The 15,762-nt window shown below is 39.0% G+C and overlaps 1 protein-coding gene across 5 annotated transcripts; it reads right to left on the bottom strand.

Moving 5' to 3' along the window:
• Positions 1-290: 290 nt before the first annotated feature.
• nsd2 (nuclear receptor binding SET domain protein 2) lies at positions 291-14,859 on the bottom strand. Of its 5 annotated transcripts, none has more exons than XM_089116898.1 (24): positions 14,613-14,859; positions 12,231-12,979; positions 11,877-12,069; positions 10,227-10,387; positions 9,649-10,113; positions 9,469-9,549; positions 9,202-9,373; positions 7,913-7,972; positions 7,677-7,783; positions 7,438-7,534; positions 7,211-7,329; positions 6,899-7,009; positions 6,253-6,376; positions 5,974-6,174; positions 5,476-5,655; positions 5,219-5,375; positions 4,833-5,035; positions 4,641-4,744; positions 4,219-4,488; positions 4,019-4,135; positions 3,031-3,172; positions 2,023-2,129; positions 1,546-1,741; positions 291-1,331 (listed from the first exon to the last, which is right to left on the bottom strand). In XM_089116898.1, exons 2-24 carry the CDS (start codon positions 12,963-12,965, stop codon positions 1,021-1,023), a joined length of 4,413 nt encoding a protein of 1,470 aa, XP_088973024.1. In that variant the 5' UTR covers positions 12,966-12,979; positions 14,613-14,859; the 3' UTR covers positions 291-1,020. The 5 variants fall into 5 exon arrangements, with proteins under 5 accessions (XP_088973024.1, XP_039528446.2, XP_088973023.1 ...); XM_039672512.2 differs by having other exon boundaries at positions 14,526-14,621; XM_089116897.1 differs by having other exon boundaries at positions 11,877-12,066; positions 14,526-14,621.
• Between the last annotated feature and the right edge of the window lie 903 nt (positions 14,860-15,762).

The following is a 15,762-nucleotide window of genomic DNA, read 5'->3' as shown; positions in this document are numbered from 1 at the left end:
TCCTATTTTTTTCATGCTATTAAGGACATGATGTAAAGACGGATGGCGTTACTGACATTTCCCGCAAAAACCTGAAATTTTAAAATAATTTGCCTTTGTGACGGGTAATGCAATTTGTTTACTTGCTCAGTTTTTGTTCTTCTTAAAAAAAAAAAAAAAAAAAAAACATACTGCAGCTTTAACAAACCACAAACACAAATGGGAATTGAAGTTTGAAAACGACTTTGAAAATGAATGAATTTAAACGAATAAATGTAAATTAAATGAATAAAAAAAAATCACAGCACAACTGCTTGAAACAGCTTTATTTCTCGTAAGTATCACAAGAAGCCCGTCATGATCTGCCGTTTTAAAACTCTGAATAGGTAGATTTAACATCCTAACGTCCTGGTTACTCAAACTCAAAAATGAGCTACAAAAATGAACCAAGCTATATATAATAAACAAAAAAACTCTGCTGCTCTATACAGTTATATGAACTGACTCTAAAAATGTAATTCAAGGGCTACCCATAGTGTCTTATTTAAAGATACCACTTGTTAAAAACAAAAACTTCTGGCACCTGTTACTAACAATAAATCCAGTATTATTATAAATTTGGTCTTTCATATACATTTCCATATACATATCTACTGTTTAAAAAAAAAAAAAAAAAAAACTATGCCAAGATTCAAGATTCATAACGGCGTAAAAAGGTTTCAAGTTTGGCGTCCGTAATGCTGTTTATTTGAGGTGTTTAGTCTGTCGGCTCTGTCGTCTATTTGGCAGTGCATGCACACACACACACACACACACACACGAGTGGAACATGAGGAGGCAGTGTGAGTGGAGGGAGACCTGATTCGGTAGCTCTGAGGAGCTCTACAGTGTTAACACGCTTCCCTGATCAGACACATACAGTGCTTTCAGCTTGGCAGAACAGTCACACGACGTCAAGATCACTGAATCATTTGGGGCAGGAGCTGAGGAGGTTGTCGGGATTAGTGGGAGGAAAGGCAGGTTCCATAGTTCGATATCCCACTACACGTCAGTGGTCTTTCTGGACCTCTTCTTGAGAGGTGGTTTGCTGCTGGTTTTGGCCTCTGTTCTGCGCCTGTACTTGCGTGGTTTGGTGGATGAGGGTACTTCAGCGCTGTGTTCCAGTGGGGGCTCTGCCTGAGGGCGGATATCGGAGTCTTCATGTTCCTGGCAGCAGAGCTGGCCCATGAGCGGGTGAGACCGCAGCGCCCCCTCTTGGTGAGCCTTGCAAAAAGAGTTAGGGCACAGCTGGCAGAAAGCATCAGAGTTCTTTCCACACACGTCACAGTGATGCCAGGGACAGTCCCAGCGACCTGGAAGAAAACGGATCACAAATGTACTCAGTAGCAGCAGTATTGGTATCAATGATAGGATGCAATTAAACTAATATTTTAAACTTTGTTGTATCCACATTAAGTTGGACTCTGAATGTAAAATTATTATAATTTTTAAAAACTTAAACACTAGGTGCTATTAATCATTATTGTTTGTTTTTTAATTGACTGTAAGCATTAGAGTAAAGGTTACCAAATGGTCTCTTGGTGCGGTCTAGGCAGGAAAGGTGATAGGCTTTAGTGCAGCCCTTCTTGTCACACAGAACCAGCTCTCCACCATCGCCACAGCGGAAACACTCGTCCTCAGACTTCTTTCCTTCGTTACGGGCCCTTCTCCGCTTGGGCTTTTTCTTCTGAAGCTTGTTTTTGGGCTCAGAAGGATGACCGTTCTGAAGTTGATGGGTGAAAAGCAAGTGTCAAGGCATTTAGACTCCCGTTTGCATTTATATTGATACCCCGTTCAAGGAGTGGAAAGTAGCAAAGTAGTTATGTAGAAGATGTTATCCAAACTTGAAGTACAAATATTACAGGGACAAACTTAGTTTCAAACGTTTTGAAGGTCACAAAGGTGACGGCTCATACTTTATAAGGCTCAAACCTTCTAAATACCACGCCTGAACTTTAAACACTACACCATGCCAGCAAGATCTCAATAATAACAGTCACTCACCTTGGGTCTGTCACCTAGAAAACCACTGCAGTTAGGAGCTCCACAGCGACACACAGTCTTTTCATTCCCAAGACAGTCCAGGTTATAGTTAAATGTCAGCTCAGTGCCTGAAAACATTGACACACAAATGGCCAATTAATTCTGAGAGGAAAAAACAAGATTTGGAAACAAAAGATAGGTGGGGCGATAGCTAGAAAATGTAGTAAATTGAATATAAAATTTTTATAATAATATGCAGAGGGCCTGCCATAGTCTAATCTGTCCCACCAGTTTCATAATGGACCAAAAATATTTTTAATAGTTTAAATTTAATAATAATTTAATAACAAGATTCTATTTTATAAATCAAACAAAAATCAATTCACGAGTTTTCCGCAGTCAAGTCTGTAAACCTGTTTTCATAGAAACTAATTCTCCATCCAAATAAAAGCTTGTGGATTAAACTCTCCCAAGAAATTAAAACACTAGATATTTTTATTATAAAAACCATACAAACTTAAATATTAATTTGCATTTATTTTACAGTGCAGGTGTATCACACTGCTCAATGTATAAGTACAAGTCAATGCAAAGTTTTTTCCTTCTTCAAAAATGGGTTGACGCTCTTAATTTTGCTCTCCATGTGCACCAATTGATGCATTTAACTTTAAACTGTAAAAAAAAAAAAAAAAAAAAAATCTTGTTTTTTGTTCAGAACTTGCTTAAATTACTGTTTTTCGCCCAAAACCAAGGAACCATTATTTTAACTGCTTTTGGCTAAACAGATTCTAAATATTTTATACATTTTATTTCTTATATGTAGTATATCCAGTTTTCAAGATTTTAAATGGTGATTTTTTTTTTTATTTTTTTTTTACATTTTAAAGTTTAGTGCATTATATTTATTCATAAAAAATATTAAAGCAACACTCTAGCTAAAATTAGAGTGAGGAATTTTTTTATTTCAATTTATCACCTAGCCTTCCACAAAAATCCATCACATCTCTTATTTTTAGAATGTGAGCTCACCAGAAGGGATGTCACACACAGCAAACAGGCCCACGCGAGTGTCTCCATTAACTGTCCATTTCTGAGTCTCACAGTTGGGCTGGCAGCTGTGGTTCATGAAGCGAGAGTAGTTCCCTTTCGGTCCCGCATCAATAATCCGATCCTGCACACAATCAGTGTATAGAACAATGAAGGTAGAATGATCACAAACCATTATGTTGTCGTGAGCGTGTTACCTATGGAATGATCTGTATTACTGTGTAGGGGCGTCGGTCTTAAAGTGACAGCATTCAAATATACCAACCGTCATTAAAAAAAAACACAAAAAAAGGCATGCACACAGCCAAGCGAAATGGGGTCTTCCCGGTCTTGTTCACCCAATGCGCCATTTTTGCCGTGTGCACCTTCATGCTCGTGCGGACGCGTCAAGTATAACAAGGCTTTACTCCGTGTCCTGAACGGTAAAGGTGCACAGAATAATCTCCCGTAATAGCAGCTACCGCACCACTAACTCCACCTCCGTTTGCCTCCTCAGCTGATATTAGTATTTAAACATTCTCTATGATAAAAAATATTTTAATAACACAGGTTTGCCGGTTGTAGAGTTATAATGACGGTGTTCAAATACATAACATTAGACTAACGTAAACCAGCTTATAGCATCATGATTCAGTATGCTAGTATTTATTTGAGATGCATTATGTTTTTTTTAATCAATCGAGCAGCAGAAACATATTCTTTATTTTAGCTGACTAATCGATAAAATAATCATTTAGTTACTAATCATTTACCCCAGCCCTAATATTTAGTTTACAAAGAAGACATTGCTTTTTAATATATATTTGATTACTTTATACACTATGTAGTATTTCTAATGCTTGAAGTTTTTCAGATTTGGGTCATATCACCCACCCCTAGCTGTTCAGTGACACTACCAATGCTCTATAGGGTCCAAACATGCCAAAATCAGGCATGACAAGCAGAGCAAGCACATGGCACCTTTATTTACCTTGTCAATAGTGAGCATATAGAAATGTGAGATGTCGTTCTCTTGAGCGTATTTGATTCTGGCTCTGCACTCCTCCTCGTCTATCAGTTCACCCACATATTCATTCACAAATTCCCCCTGCATGACACAGAAACAGCCAATCAGCAATCACATACAGCAAACCTCATTTGCTAAATATTTTCAAAAGCTAGTGGACGTACTTTCTTAATGTCTCGCAATGACAGCAGGCCCCAGCCTTTGCCTGCGGTGCGAATGATCTTGGTCTCGGGATAGTGGCGTTTGGTGAAGTCCTGGTTTTGGCAGCGCTCTCCAGCAGGACACACTTGAGGATGGCACTCGTACAACAGCATGCGGTTCAGACACTCGGATTCAAAGCTGCAGGGTCGCTCGTCCGACGGCTTACAGTTACACTTGGGGATCTCGGAAATGTCTGCGGTGTAGACCTGCACTCGTCCACAAGGCTTATTCACCTAATAACAAATAAAACCATTCAAATTAAGCTTTTAAAATCTCTATAAACAGATTCACTACATTCAGAACATTAAAATAACTACAGAAATGGTCATGCACTGGAAATTAAACCATGGGAGTCTTATAAAGATCATATGTTGAATGGCAATACCTTGATGTATTTGTATGGAGGAGGTTTCTTGTTGTTCTCTTGAGCCTCCTTGGCCTCCCTCTCCATCTCAATCTCCTTAAAGCGAGTTTCAGCCTCCAGCAGGGCTGCACAAATAGATAGAGGAACCATTTCACAACAGCACTGACAATACTGCGATTACAAATTAGATAATAAAACAAAAGAATATTTTACCATTCTTAAAGACCTTCCCAATGCCAGTCTGTTGGTATTTGCTTCCCCTGTCCCCCTCCATGTAAGGAAAGACTCTGCCCTGGTGTGTCCAGAAATAGTCTTTAGAGCCAAAGAAGAACACGGGGAACTCCCCAATCTCATGACGCAGGTGCTGGATGTTTGTCGGGATGTTCTTAGGGTGACGGATCTCTGCAGGCCACCATCTATAATTTTAAATGAAGTCAAAGGTTAGGACAGAAAAATTACATCTGCCAAAATGTAGCTTAGTTTATTTTATCATTTTCAATAGCGCGCTCTAGCCCTAGAAACCACCAAACCCCTAAATAAAAACAGATGAGTTCAATAAGTTTAAGCTAAAGGTGTGTGTGTTGCTGTTAGAAGCTGACCTGTAGTTCCCCAGTTTGACCCAAATAACATCTCTGTATTTGGGTTTCTTCCCTGAGCGACAATCATTACAGAACCAGCTGCCATCAGGCATAGCGATGTTCAGACAGTCAGGGTGAAACGCAGCTGGACATGACTCGCAGCACAGCAAACGGCCACCTACAACACGCAAATGCATCCATTTATATATAGTGCCGTCATGTTCAACTTTAGATGCCATTCATTAAAAACAGCTGTATTACGACAGTGGAATTCACACCCTTTGAGCAGATAAAGCACCAGCTGACGTTGACGTGAGAGTGGTGACTGTAGCCTTTCTTAGCCCTGAAGTGATTTGTGCACACAATGGCAGAAGATGACAGCATCTCACTGCCCGCAGCAACACACAGGTCTCCAACATGATAGGCCACGGGACAGCGCAAACAACGCATCATCTTTCCTGTAAGGGGACAACAGGAAATATATTACGTGATTAAACCAACACCAACTAAATAAGTCAATTCAATTAGCGTTTTCATATAATTTAACCTATTAGAAGTGTGTAGTAGTTGTTTGTCTGCAGTTTGAATTAAATGAGATTAAAGAAAAGGTCCCACTTAATATTAATCATATTTCATAGTACAAATTATGCAATTTAATTGTTAGTTCATAGTAGTTAAACACAACATAAATGTTTTTTTGGGGTTTTCTTTAGACCCAATTTATATTGCATCATCTTTGCTGACAGTGTGTAAACATTCATGTCTTTTTTTTGTACCTTTAGTGGCCTTGCCAGTGCCACGGCCACTGTAGTGGCAGCTGAGGCAGGTGTGCAGAGGGCAGCGGAAGCCTCGATTCTCAAACACGGTCAGAGGGCTCAACCGTACACAGGCCTCATGGTAGAAGCGGCCACAGTGAAGAACACAGCAACGCCGCACCTCTCCTTCAGACTTCTTACAGGTGAAACACACACGCACACCTGAAAAAGTGAAAGAAAATTATAGCTCACGATAGTGAGAAAGCTGATTTTTCTAAACGCAACATCAGTAAATCTCACCTGAAATGCAGGCAGTGCAGAGCAACTTTTCTGCTGATCGCTCAAGTCCAATACAATGCAGGTGATATGAGCCACAGCACTGTCCCTCACACATCACTAGATCCTCCCCGCTCTGCTCACACACCTGGAAAACAGCAACACAAACACTCATGTAGGGCTGGGAGATATGGCCTATCAGTTGATATCGATCATTATCGTGATAAATGCCAAATCTTTATTTCTTTCAAGGTTAAAGGAAGATTTTCTCTCTGGAGTGAAAGTTTAAGAAACCATTAGTAGTGATGGCACGTATCTTCAGCAAAGTTTGCTGTTCTACAGTTTCCGTGTGTTGTTCACAAACTATTCTGAAGTTTTCTCTTCTCCAAATCACTAAACTTCTTAGTTCTTAGCAGAATTCAAGCACTTCTCACTGGATCTTACAGCGCCGCCGATTAGTGTCAGGTGATCGAGGCCGATCAGTAAGTAAAAGCATCAGCACTGTCAGTAGTCTGTCATTCCACTTTTGGCGCATAACCCCTACTTTAAAAATGTATTGGTCTTTTGTTATAATTTTGTCAAGGAAAATTATAACCACCATAATTATCGTTATCTTTTTATTGCCCAGCCCTGCATTAATGTTAGATTTCAACACGGATAGTTCACTCACCAGACACACGCTCTCTTTTTTGGTGCCGGCAGTGCGTTCCGTCTTTTTTGAGGGATGCGATTCGTCTGTACTCTCACTGGGAGATTCGGGTCTCTGCTCACACAGCAAACTCTAAAATATGCATTAAAATTATATTTACTTAAAGAAGATTTGGCAGTTAAAGGTGACAGAAACCATTAATTTACGGTTCCAAATAGAGTTCATTATTCAATCCAAGAAGACACATGATGCAAATCACATTTTCAAACAGAATTACAAATTGTCTAAGTATGATATTTCACATATTAGAGAACAAACAAAAAATACACACACCTCTGGCTCAGGGTAAGATGATCTGCGGCGCTTTTTGGATGCGACAGGTAACGACTGTCTCCCTAAATCCTGTTTCCGCTTCCTGACACGTTTGACTTTAGCAGGAGGCTCCTCCTCACCTGAGGAACAAAGAAAACTGAATTTAGGAACAAATATAAAAAGGACACAAAGATGAACAGTATTTAGACTGAGCCGTTTCTGTAGCTCTTAACAGTCTGCAGATTTACTTGGGGCTTTTTTTATTTGTTTCCTTTTTTCATCCTTGTCGGATTTCCGCCTCCTCCCCCTCGGTTTAGGGACGGAGGCCTCAGCTGATGGTGCATTCTGACAAAAACGAAGAGAAAGAATATTTTAGTGTTGAGTTATTTTGAGCTATTTTTGTATTTATATTTTGCAATAATTATTTAAACATTAGTGTCAAAATATCTCAGCTCGGACAAATGCTTGGCATTTTCTCTCAAATCACCTTTTGGCCTTTCTGCTTTTTCAACTTTTCAGGCTTGATTTTCATTTTAGGCTGCAGTGCTACATCTTCATTTGACTCTCGTAAACGTTTGTAGCCTTTTTTCTTTCCTGTATGAAGCAGTCAGAAAGCATGCTTATCATTTAAAGCTTTTTATAACATTTTTAAGGTTTTTCCTTTCAGAATAACTTTTCTATAAACAACTATTGTTGCAACTAATAATGAAACCACCCACACACCTTTAGAAGAGCCATCCTCCTTCTCCAAAACTTTTGGGCTTAGTACTGATACCTTTATATCTGATAACAGAAAAACTGAAAATTACTACAGGAACAAAAAAAAACATGCAACGGCAGCCTTGAAACGTCTTTTTCATGTAGGTTTTAAAGACAATTTTTTTTCAAGTCGCTGAGCAGTACTAATTTCCAGCCAAACTAATTTCCCTTTTTTAATAATTTAGCCTTATGAGATAAAAAAAAGAAAGAGAAACCACTTAGACCAAACTAAATCTGGATTAGATTTATTTTCTTTGTTTTAAAAATAATAAATGCGGTCACTTTAAGACTATGGATCTAATATCCTGACATGCATCCAAACTATTTTCATTTATAAGATATAAATGACTTATGTAAACCTTTTGCGTATTTGACAAAGAAAGAGAATAGTTCAGTACTTGCGCACTGTGACAGGCTTTTAATGCGTGTGCACTTTGAGGGTACATGTAGGGCTGGGCGATATGGCCAAAAAAAAAATTGGTTAAATGGTGACATACAATGTATATCCTGGTACTTTCAACATTTTTCTTTTTGGACAAAGAAAATCTGTATTTATGTTAAAAAAAAAAAAAGTATACATATATATCATACCCATATATCTCATATCAAGTATATCCTACAAACAATGCTGATATTGAAGGATATGGAAACAAACATAGTGAATGTAATCTAGGCTATGCAATATATTATGTGCAAAGGTGGTTAAAATCACATTACATTCTAACATTACAATCTAAAAACAAAAATAATGCTTATCAGAACAGCATGCGAATAAGAAGTTTAACTGGTAAGGCTTTAAAACGCATGCAAAAAATAAACATGCGGAAGAACTGCAATAACACTTGAGCGTAACCCTATCGCAGTGTTGCTAAATGATGTGGTTGTACAATATGTGGGGACTGATAGAACGTGCGCTGTAGCAAAATACTAAGATATCTCTTCAAAGGCCGATCGTGGAGACATGCTAATAATTCAAAATCTAAAATCCCGATAATCACATGCCTCTAGTTATAACATGCATTTCAATATATATATATATATATATATATATATATATATATATGGTGTGTGTGTGTTTATATGCGTTTCATAATTATACCATAAATATTTATAGGTGGTTAAATAAGTAAATTTATTTAAAAAAAAATTACTAATAAATTTAGTAAGTCAATTTTGTAAATTTACCAAAACAAAAAAACTAACTTCACTGGTTAGGCAATTGTTTGCCCTTTACAGTTTTATAAATGTCTCACCTGAAAGCCCAGGATTAGTGGAAACTGCATTTACAGTGTCAGAGATACTGACACCTGCTTTTATTTTCCTCTTCTTCACTGAATTTGGTGCGGCAGGAAACTTCTGTCTGATCTGTCTCTGTTTCTTCTGAGGAGCTTTTAGCTGAAGGTCTAGATCAATACAGAGCAGGTCCTTCAAATATGGAGAGATAAATTAAATAAAGAAAAGATGATTACCACAAAAATACCACAGAGACACTGATCATGATATAATGAGACCAAACCCACTTTTTTCCGGAAAGTCCGTTTCCCAGCATTTGTATTTCTTTTCCTCTGGAGTTCAGGCGTCTCTGATGAAACACAGGAATCCTACAATAACAAGATAAGAAATATTGCATCTCTAGCCTCTCAATAAAATCCTTATCCTACACAGAGCTAAACAATGCCAACCACATCGCTGTCTGCTACCTGAACAGTAGATTCAGTCAGAGGGGTCCGTTTTGCAGAGGAAGCTTTTGACGTCTTATACTTCAGTGTTGTGCCACGCTTTCTGCAGTGATCCTTCTTCACTGACGTTTTAGGTGCTTTTCTGGCTAGGGTGGTTTTCCCTGATGAAGTGCTGCTGTCTGTGGGGTGGGAAAAGAGGCCTGGGATGGTGGTAGTAGGTATTGTGGAGTTGGGGCTGGAATGAGTGGAGTCGGGGGGAGTGAGGCTGACAAGCTCTTGAGACTCCCTCTGAGCTTGGTCTTGCTGTGGTCCCAGAGTGCGTTGTGCTTGAAGCTCTTGTAGCATGCAAGGATTGAACTGGGCTTTGCCCTTTTCATAAACAAAGCTGAATTTGGCCAGTCGCTCCTCTATCCGTTGACCCAAAGCTTCGGTTGCCTGTGACACACCTGTTTCCCACTGTTCCCGGAACTTACGAGGAACTGCCCTCTGTAGAGAGTACATTAAAAAAGTCTGAGACAAAGTAGTTTCATGAAATTCCAACAAATGTATGGAAAGACTTCCCCTAGTAGTGAAAGATATATGCACAATATTTACTGTACCTTCCTTCCACTGATATCAATGGGTAGTTTGTTGCTGCGGCTAAGTGACTGGTACTGGTGTTTTCCTGAGAAGGTGACTATGCTCGTCTCAAAGACATATCCTCTCTCTGGAGCATCTCCGAAGTACTGCACGTGGTACAACAATCCTGTGCGGCTATTCACTGCCAAAATGCAAAAATATCTATGAAAAATTAAGAAATTCACTTCTACAGGTGCTACATTTCTCAAACTGCTCTGTTGACAGTTGGAAGCAGGTCATTCTCTCAACTTATGTTAGCTCAGGGTCACACTTTCACAAACAATTTCCACAGGATCTGTTCTCTCCTTGCATTTGGACCAAACGCAAGTGTTGTTTTTGATAGGGTCACAACTCTTCTCTCAGCATTTATAATCTGCATCTGCAGGTGTCTTTAAATTGAAGCCTGTACCCGGTCCGTACGTACCCGAGATCATTTAACTCAACACAACTGGAGAAATTAAATTTTAAGCCTGAACCAAGTCCGTTTCTCACACAAAATACCTTTTTTGCAATGTGCTGAATTTTAGGATTGCATGCAACGATCAGTAAACCAATACATGTAAACAAACATGTTTCATCAACACACAGCAGACCCCTTCACAGTCAGCACACTGCAGCAAAAGAGATAAAGCACTCAAATAATAACCAATTATGAAACTATTCTGGGTGAACAGGTGTAACAGTCACATACATTGCTCTGGAACTTAAACTTCAAAAACAAGTTTGCGCAGTGTTGACAGTAACAGTAAAAACACCGCTGTCGTTTTCCACCAACCCTAGAGATCCCGCTCATATTCTATGGCGTGTTTTGCCCCCCCCAAAAAAATAAGTAAAAGTTTTGTGCAGATGCTCTCTGGCGCTCTTTCGGTCAACAGAGCAGATTTCAAGCACACACACACACACACATATATATATATATAGCTATATATATATATATATTTAGGGCTGTGCAAAGATTAAATGAGATTAATCTCATCCAAAATAAAAGTTTGTTTACATAATATGTGTGTGCCGTGTGTAAATATATATATGCGTGCTCGTCAGAAGTTTAATGGACATAGCAAATTGTTGTCATTTAGGAATTAGACAGTGTGGTGTTTGTAGTAGAACTGCATGATTAATTGTTAAGTTCACAGTCTCGATTCAAAGTACTTCTTGTTGTAAGTAACCTTTAAATCCCTTAATGACCTTGCTTCTTGCATCTCTGAGCTACTTCAGGTTTGTTTCCTTGATTCCTTCTCCTCCATAGGTGTTAAATAATGTCACCTGTCCTAAACTCTTAAACTCACTCTCATGTAGCCGTTGCAATCAGTTAAAAGTTGTCTTGTCACTATTATTTTTCTACATCTGACTGGTATTTTTTAATCAATATCTATCAGTTAGCAGTTACTGTTCTAGTGTTCTAGTAATGTTATTGATTGAGCTATCTGATGCAGGCTTTTACATGTCTAAATACAGATCATTATGAAAAGGTGGAGCCAATGTTACAAAAGGATCATCCTGGCATCCACTGGCACAAACTGACAGTAATTGAGTATGAGTTACTGTATGATGCAAATCTGTTGTTGATTGAGAAAACGGTGCTAGAAAGCACTGAAAAACAGTAAGTCAACTGCTCTAGCACACCTTACCTTTCGACTTAAAGTGCATGTTGAACTCTGGGTCAGTAGTGATCATGCATGGCCACCACGGGTATCCAGACACTTTAGTCCAGATAACATCTCCCACTGAGTACTGCACATGCTGTTGTGTCTCTGTACCACTCACTTTCACATCATCCATGTCCTGTGCAACATCACTCACTTCACAAGCATACACAGGCTGCTGCAAAAGAGAAATGAACTAAGTCTCGAGAACAGAATCTAGTCTACAAGGGGATAATAGATTTTCCTGAAGACACAACAAATTAGAAAAGAAACTAAATTACTATTAAAGACAATTGAATGAGGGAAACATGCAGGGAAATGTGTGCCATCGAGCTATACCTGTATAGGGGTGGTATTTACACTAGCAGGTATCTCGCCATCAGTCTGCTCATTAGTGGGAAGAATGCATGGTTCAATGGTGAGGTCATTCGAATTTATGGTGGTTGGCAGAAGAGGGGATCGAACATAATCCGCAGAAGGGTTTAAAATCGGACGTCTCCGATTTGGTGGAGTTCTCTTCCTCACAAGCCCCCTCTTTTTCTTTCGCCTTTCTCTCCTGCCAGTTGGAGAGGACAGAACACCTTCTGATAGTCTCAAAGGTGCATCGGTCTCCTCTTCTCTTTCCCCTTCATAATCCGATCCGTATCGGCTTGTCTTCCCACCTAGATTTACCACGCATTTGGTTATTTTGAAAGTGAGTTCAGGAGAAACGCTGGACTTCCTCGGAGGGCTGGCGTGTTGAGGAAGAGGCTCCACCCCTTTGAGAAGAGGCTGTGGTGCTGTGGCAGCACAGAGCTTTGGAATTTTGTCTTGATCGCCATTTAACAAGCGGGAAGTCAGGTCCTTAAGCCGCTCGTGGGTGTGGTTGTGACCATGACTGCCAATTATCTGCAGAACATTTTCTTGAGGTGTAGCCGCCATCTGGGTAGCAGCTTTATCCATGAGCATAGTAGGGTCAGTGCTCCCATCACCCCGACTCTTACATCCACCAGGTGAATCAGACGGCTGTTTCATGGTGGTAGGACTCCCGGGCTCTGGCATTGCAGGCAGTGATCTCCCCTTACTGTCTGTCATTACTAACCAGGGGCCTGCAAAACACAAAATAAGAAATTTAGATAAGTCCTCACCAAGGTACTGCACTACATAGACTGATAAAAATGTGCATGCATGTAAAAAGAGCATTGCAAAGGTAGTTAACGAACAAACTAGGTCAATTCAAGCATATTAACGGTTATATTAGGGTGACCCTTGGTTGGAAAAGTTTTACACCTCATGCTTTAAAATTTATAAAGCACATCAGTGTTATAAGGAAATTAGTGTTCAAACTACATCATAGGACACAATCTTTGAACCACAGGCCCAATTTATGTTAAACTTTTTTTTTAAATAATTAATAATAATATATAATATTAATATATAGTTGCAAAATAAACATACAAAGACTAGGATTTAAAAAAAACGCGTTTATATAATAAACATAAGTTTTATGTCCACTGCACATGTGGCGCAATGACGCATGATGCATATTCTAAATAGCCACAAATAAATAAGTTACAGTTCGTGACACTGTTTAAGCGAAAAATTGAATGGGTTATGCCAGGGATGGAGTTTGAGAACTGGAATGGTTTGGTCCCACATTAAAATGGCTTCCGTGGAGGGTTGGCAGTGCGCGAGTGGGTGGCCAGCCGCTTTAATTCAGTTCAATGCACAAACCCTGACGCAACCTCCTCAAATGAATCCCGAAACCAAATGCAAAAATACAAACAATACTATTCGATACAAAACGCGCACTTCGAGAGTCCCATCAATGAAATATCAGACGTATCGCTTTAGATCCGCAAGATGCACAACGTCAAATATACAAATCAGATTTTAAAACCGCACAAGAAGCAAAGCTTTATGTAAAACAATGACTGCTCAAATGCAAATGTCCGTTCGGACCTAAACAAGAGGCAGTTATCAAGCTATTGTTATTCAGGCTGAACAGTCAGGATGCCTCGTTAACATCAATGAGGGGAGATTATGGATGAGTCACTGATGGACTCGTTTAACCGTCCTAATAGACCACCGCAAACTGAAAGAAAATAACCAAAGATAATACAGATAAGACTTTTACACCAAAATGAAACTAAAACGCCTTCATGGGAATTGCGCTCTCGGTTGTAATGCTTCAAATTCCAGACAGATAACAAGAAATGTATATACACAGTGGAGTAAAAGATATCAAGGCGTAAGTCTCGTGAAAGTAACTGGATAGAGCTAAGATGATGTTAGCAAAGAAATGGCTCGTCAGAACACAAAAAAAACTTGAGCTGACTCAAACAGTGCTACGGTATTAAATGTGTAATCTCTGAGGAGGTGTCTGGGGCTCTGATACACATTATACCCACATGGCACGTTTTATTAACTAACTGGAATAATTTACTCTTCAAACTGAAGCTGACAAACCTCGCGAACTACAGCTTAGCCAGCTAGCAAGTGAGGTACAGTTGCAGCTGCCTCAGTCAGTGACATACTACAAAACGACTCGTTTATCTATAAGAGGAAATCTCTAATATCACACTGCAGCGTGTAATAGACAACAGTTCCCCCAAACTATGATGTGCCATGACTTATTTCTGTGGGAAAATAAACCTGTTTGCAGCATCTCCATTACTCCCGACCTGTATTGAGGAGCTTGCGGGAAACTCTCTCATCCCAATCAGCGCCAAAAATACTCACATCCGATTGGCTGAGACTCGACGGTACAATTCAACCGGCCTTTTCAAATATCACTCTCTTCGCGGCTGACTTTCCGTTGAACATCTTCACTTATCCTTGGCGTACTCCATACTCATCGCAGGTTCGTAGATTAAGATAAAGCCATGAGAGTCTGAGATCATCTGTTTTTGTTTTTATTTCGAAAAATGGCAAAGCTACACACAGATTACTGCTCGAGGAATCGAGGAGGGCGATTCTCACCATGTGACGTCAGATGCAAGAGGGAGGGAATTCGTTATCTTGTTGCCAGTTGTATTTAGAAAATATGGCGAATGCTTTAACGTCATTGTATTAAAACTAAACGATAATATTTTTGCATTTGTTATTTATAATAGTTTGTAGAAGATACAATATTGGTGGAATGTTTAATTTCCGCTTTAAATATATTTTATTTACTCGGTTAATAATAGGTGAGCGTATTGTCGATTTGCACATTTGAAAGCGTGCCTGGCAACCTGGAAATAAGCGCGCCAGATTGTGTTGCCATGTGCTCTTATTATAAACATTTTCTCCTTTTTATTATAAATATATTTATAAACATTTTTCTCTGTAGCACGTAATGTAACAGCACGTAAAATTGTAGTCTTGTGTTGTATTTGAAACATTGGATTGATTTTTAAAAGATATAATTATGGACAATACACTTCCATTACAGCAATGCAATTGTTTTATGTACATTTATGCTACACTAAAACAATGAAGCACAGAATAAATCGCTTTAAAAAATGAAAAAGGGTGTATTTATACTCATTTTAAGTAGTTTTGTCATGTATTTGGAGCGTATTTTTATCAGACCAGTTTTCTTATTATTCTAGAGAGATCTGGCAACAGTAGCGCCAAGGCCCGTATCACATAGACCTCATTGGCCAGGCTTCATTAATGATTGCCACTTCAAAGAGCAGTATGTCTGCTAATAAAAATTTAGAAAGCGTTATAGTATTATGAAATACTTGAAACAAGCCGCATTGCTTGTACACCGGTTCTTTGACAATGCTTAACAAGATTAATATACAGCTACATCATTTCTCCAAACGTAGCTTTTTACAGATATCTGAACTCTAAACAACATGCATTGTTGGTCATTTCATTTTGAGTTTTATGAGTCCATTTC

This window comes from Pimephales promelas, chromosome 11 (assembly GCF_988280905.1).
Source record: "Pimephales promelas chromosome 11, fPimPro1.hap1.1, whole genome shotgun sequence".
Taxonomy (NCBI): domain Eukaryota; kingdom Metazoa; phylum Chordata; class Actinopteri; order Cypriniformes; family Leuciscidae; genus Pimephales; species Pimephales promelas.
The sequence above is the reverse complement of the archived record's forward strand: the minus strand, read 5'-3'. Positions and strand labels throughout refer to the sequence as shown.

What these genes read in the sequence shown, in the direction of transcription:
- nsd2 (XM_039672512.2), bottom strand. An exon ending in GGAGGATGGCTCTTCTAAAG is followed by an intron (nt 7,784 to 7,912) that starts GTGTGTGGGTGG and finishes TGCTTCATACAG; the next exon opens with GAAAGAAAAAAGGCTACAAA. An exon ending in CATTGCGAGACATTAAGAAA is followed by an intron (nt 4,136 to 4,218) that starts GTACGTCCACTA and finishes TGTGTCATGCAG; the next exon opens with GGGGAATTTGTGAATGAATA.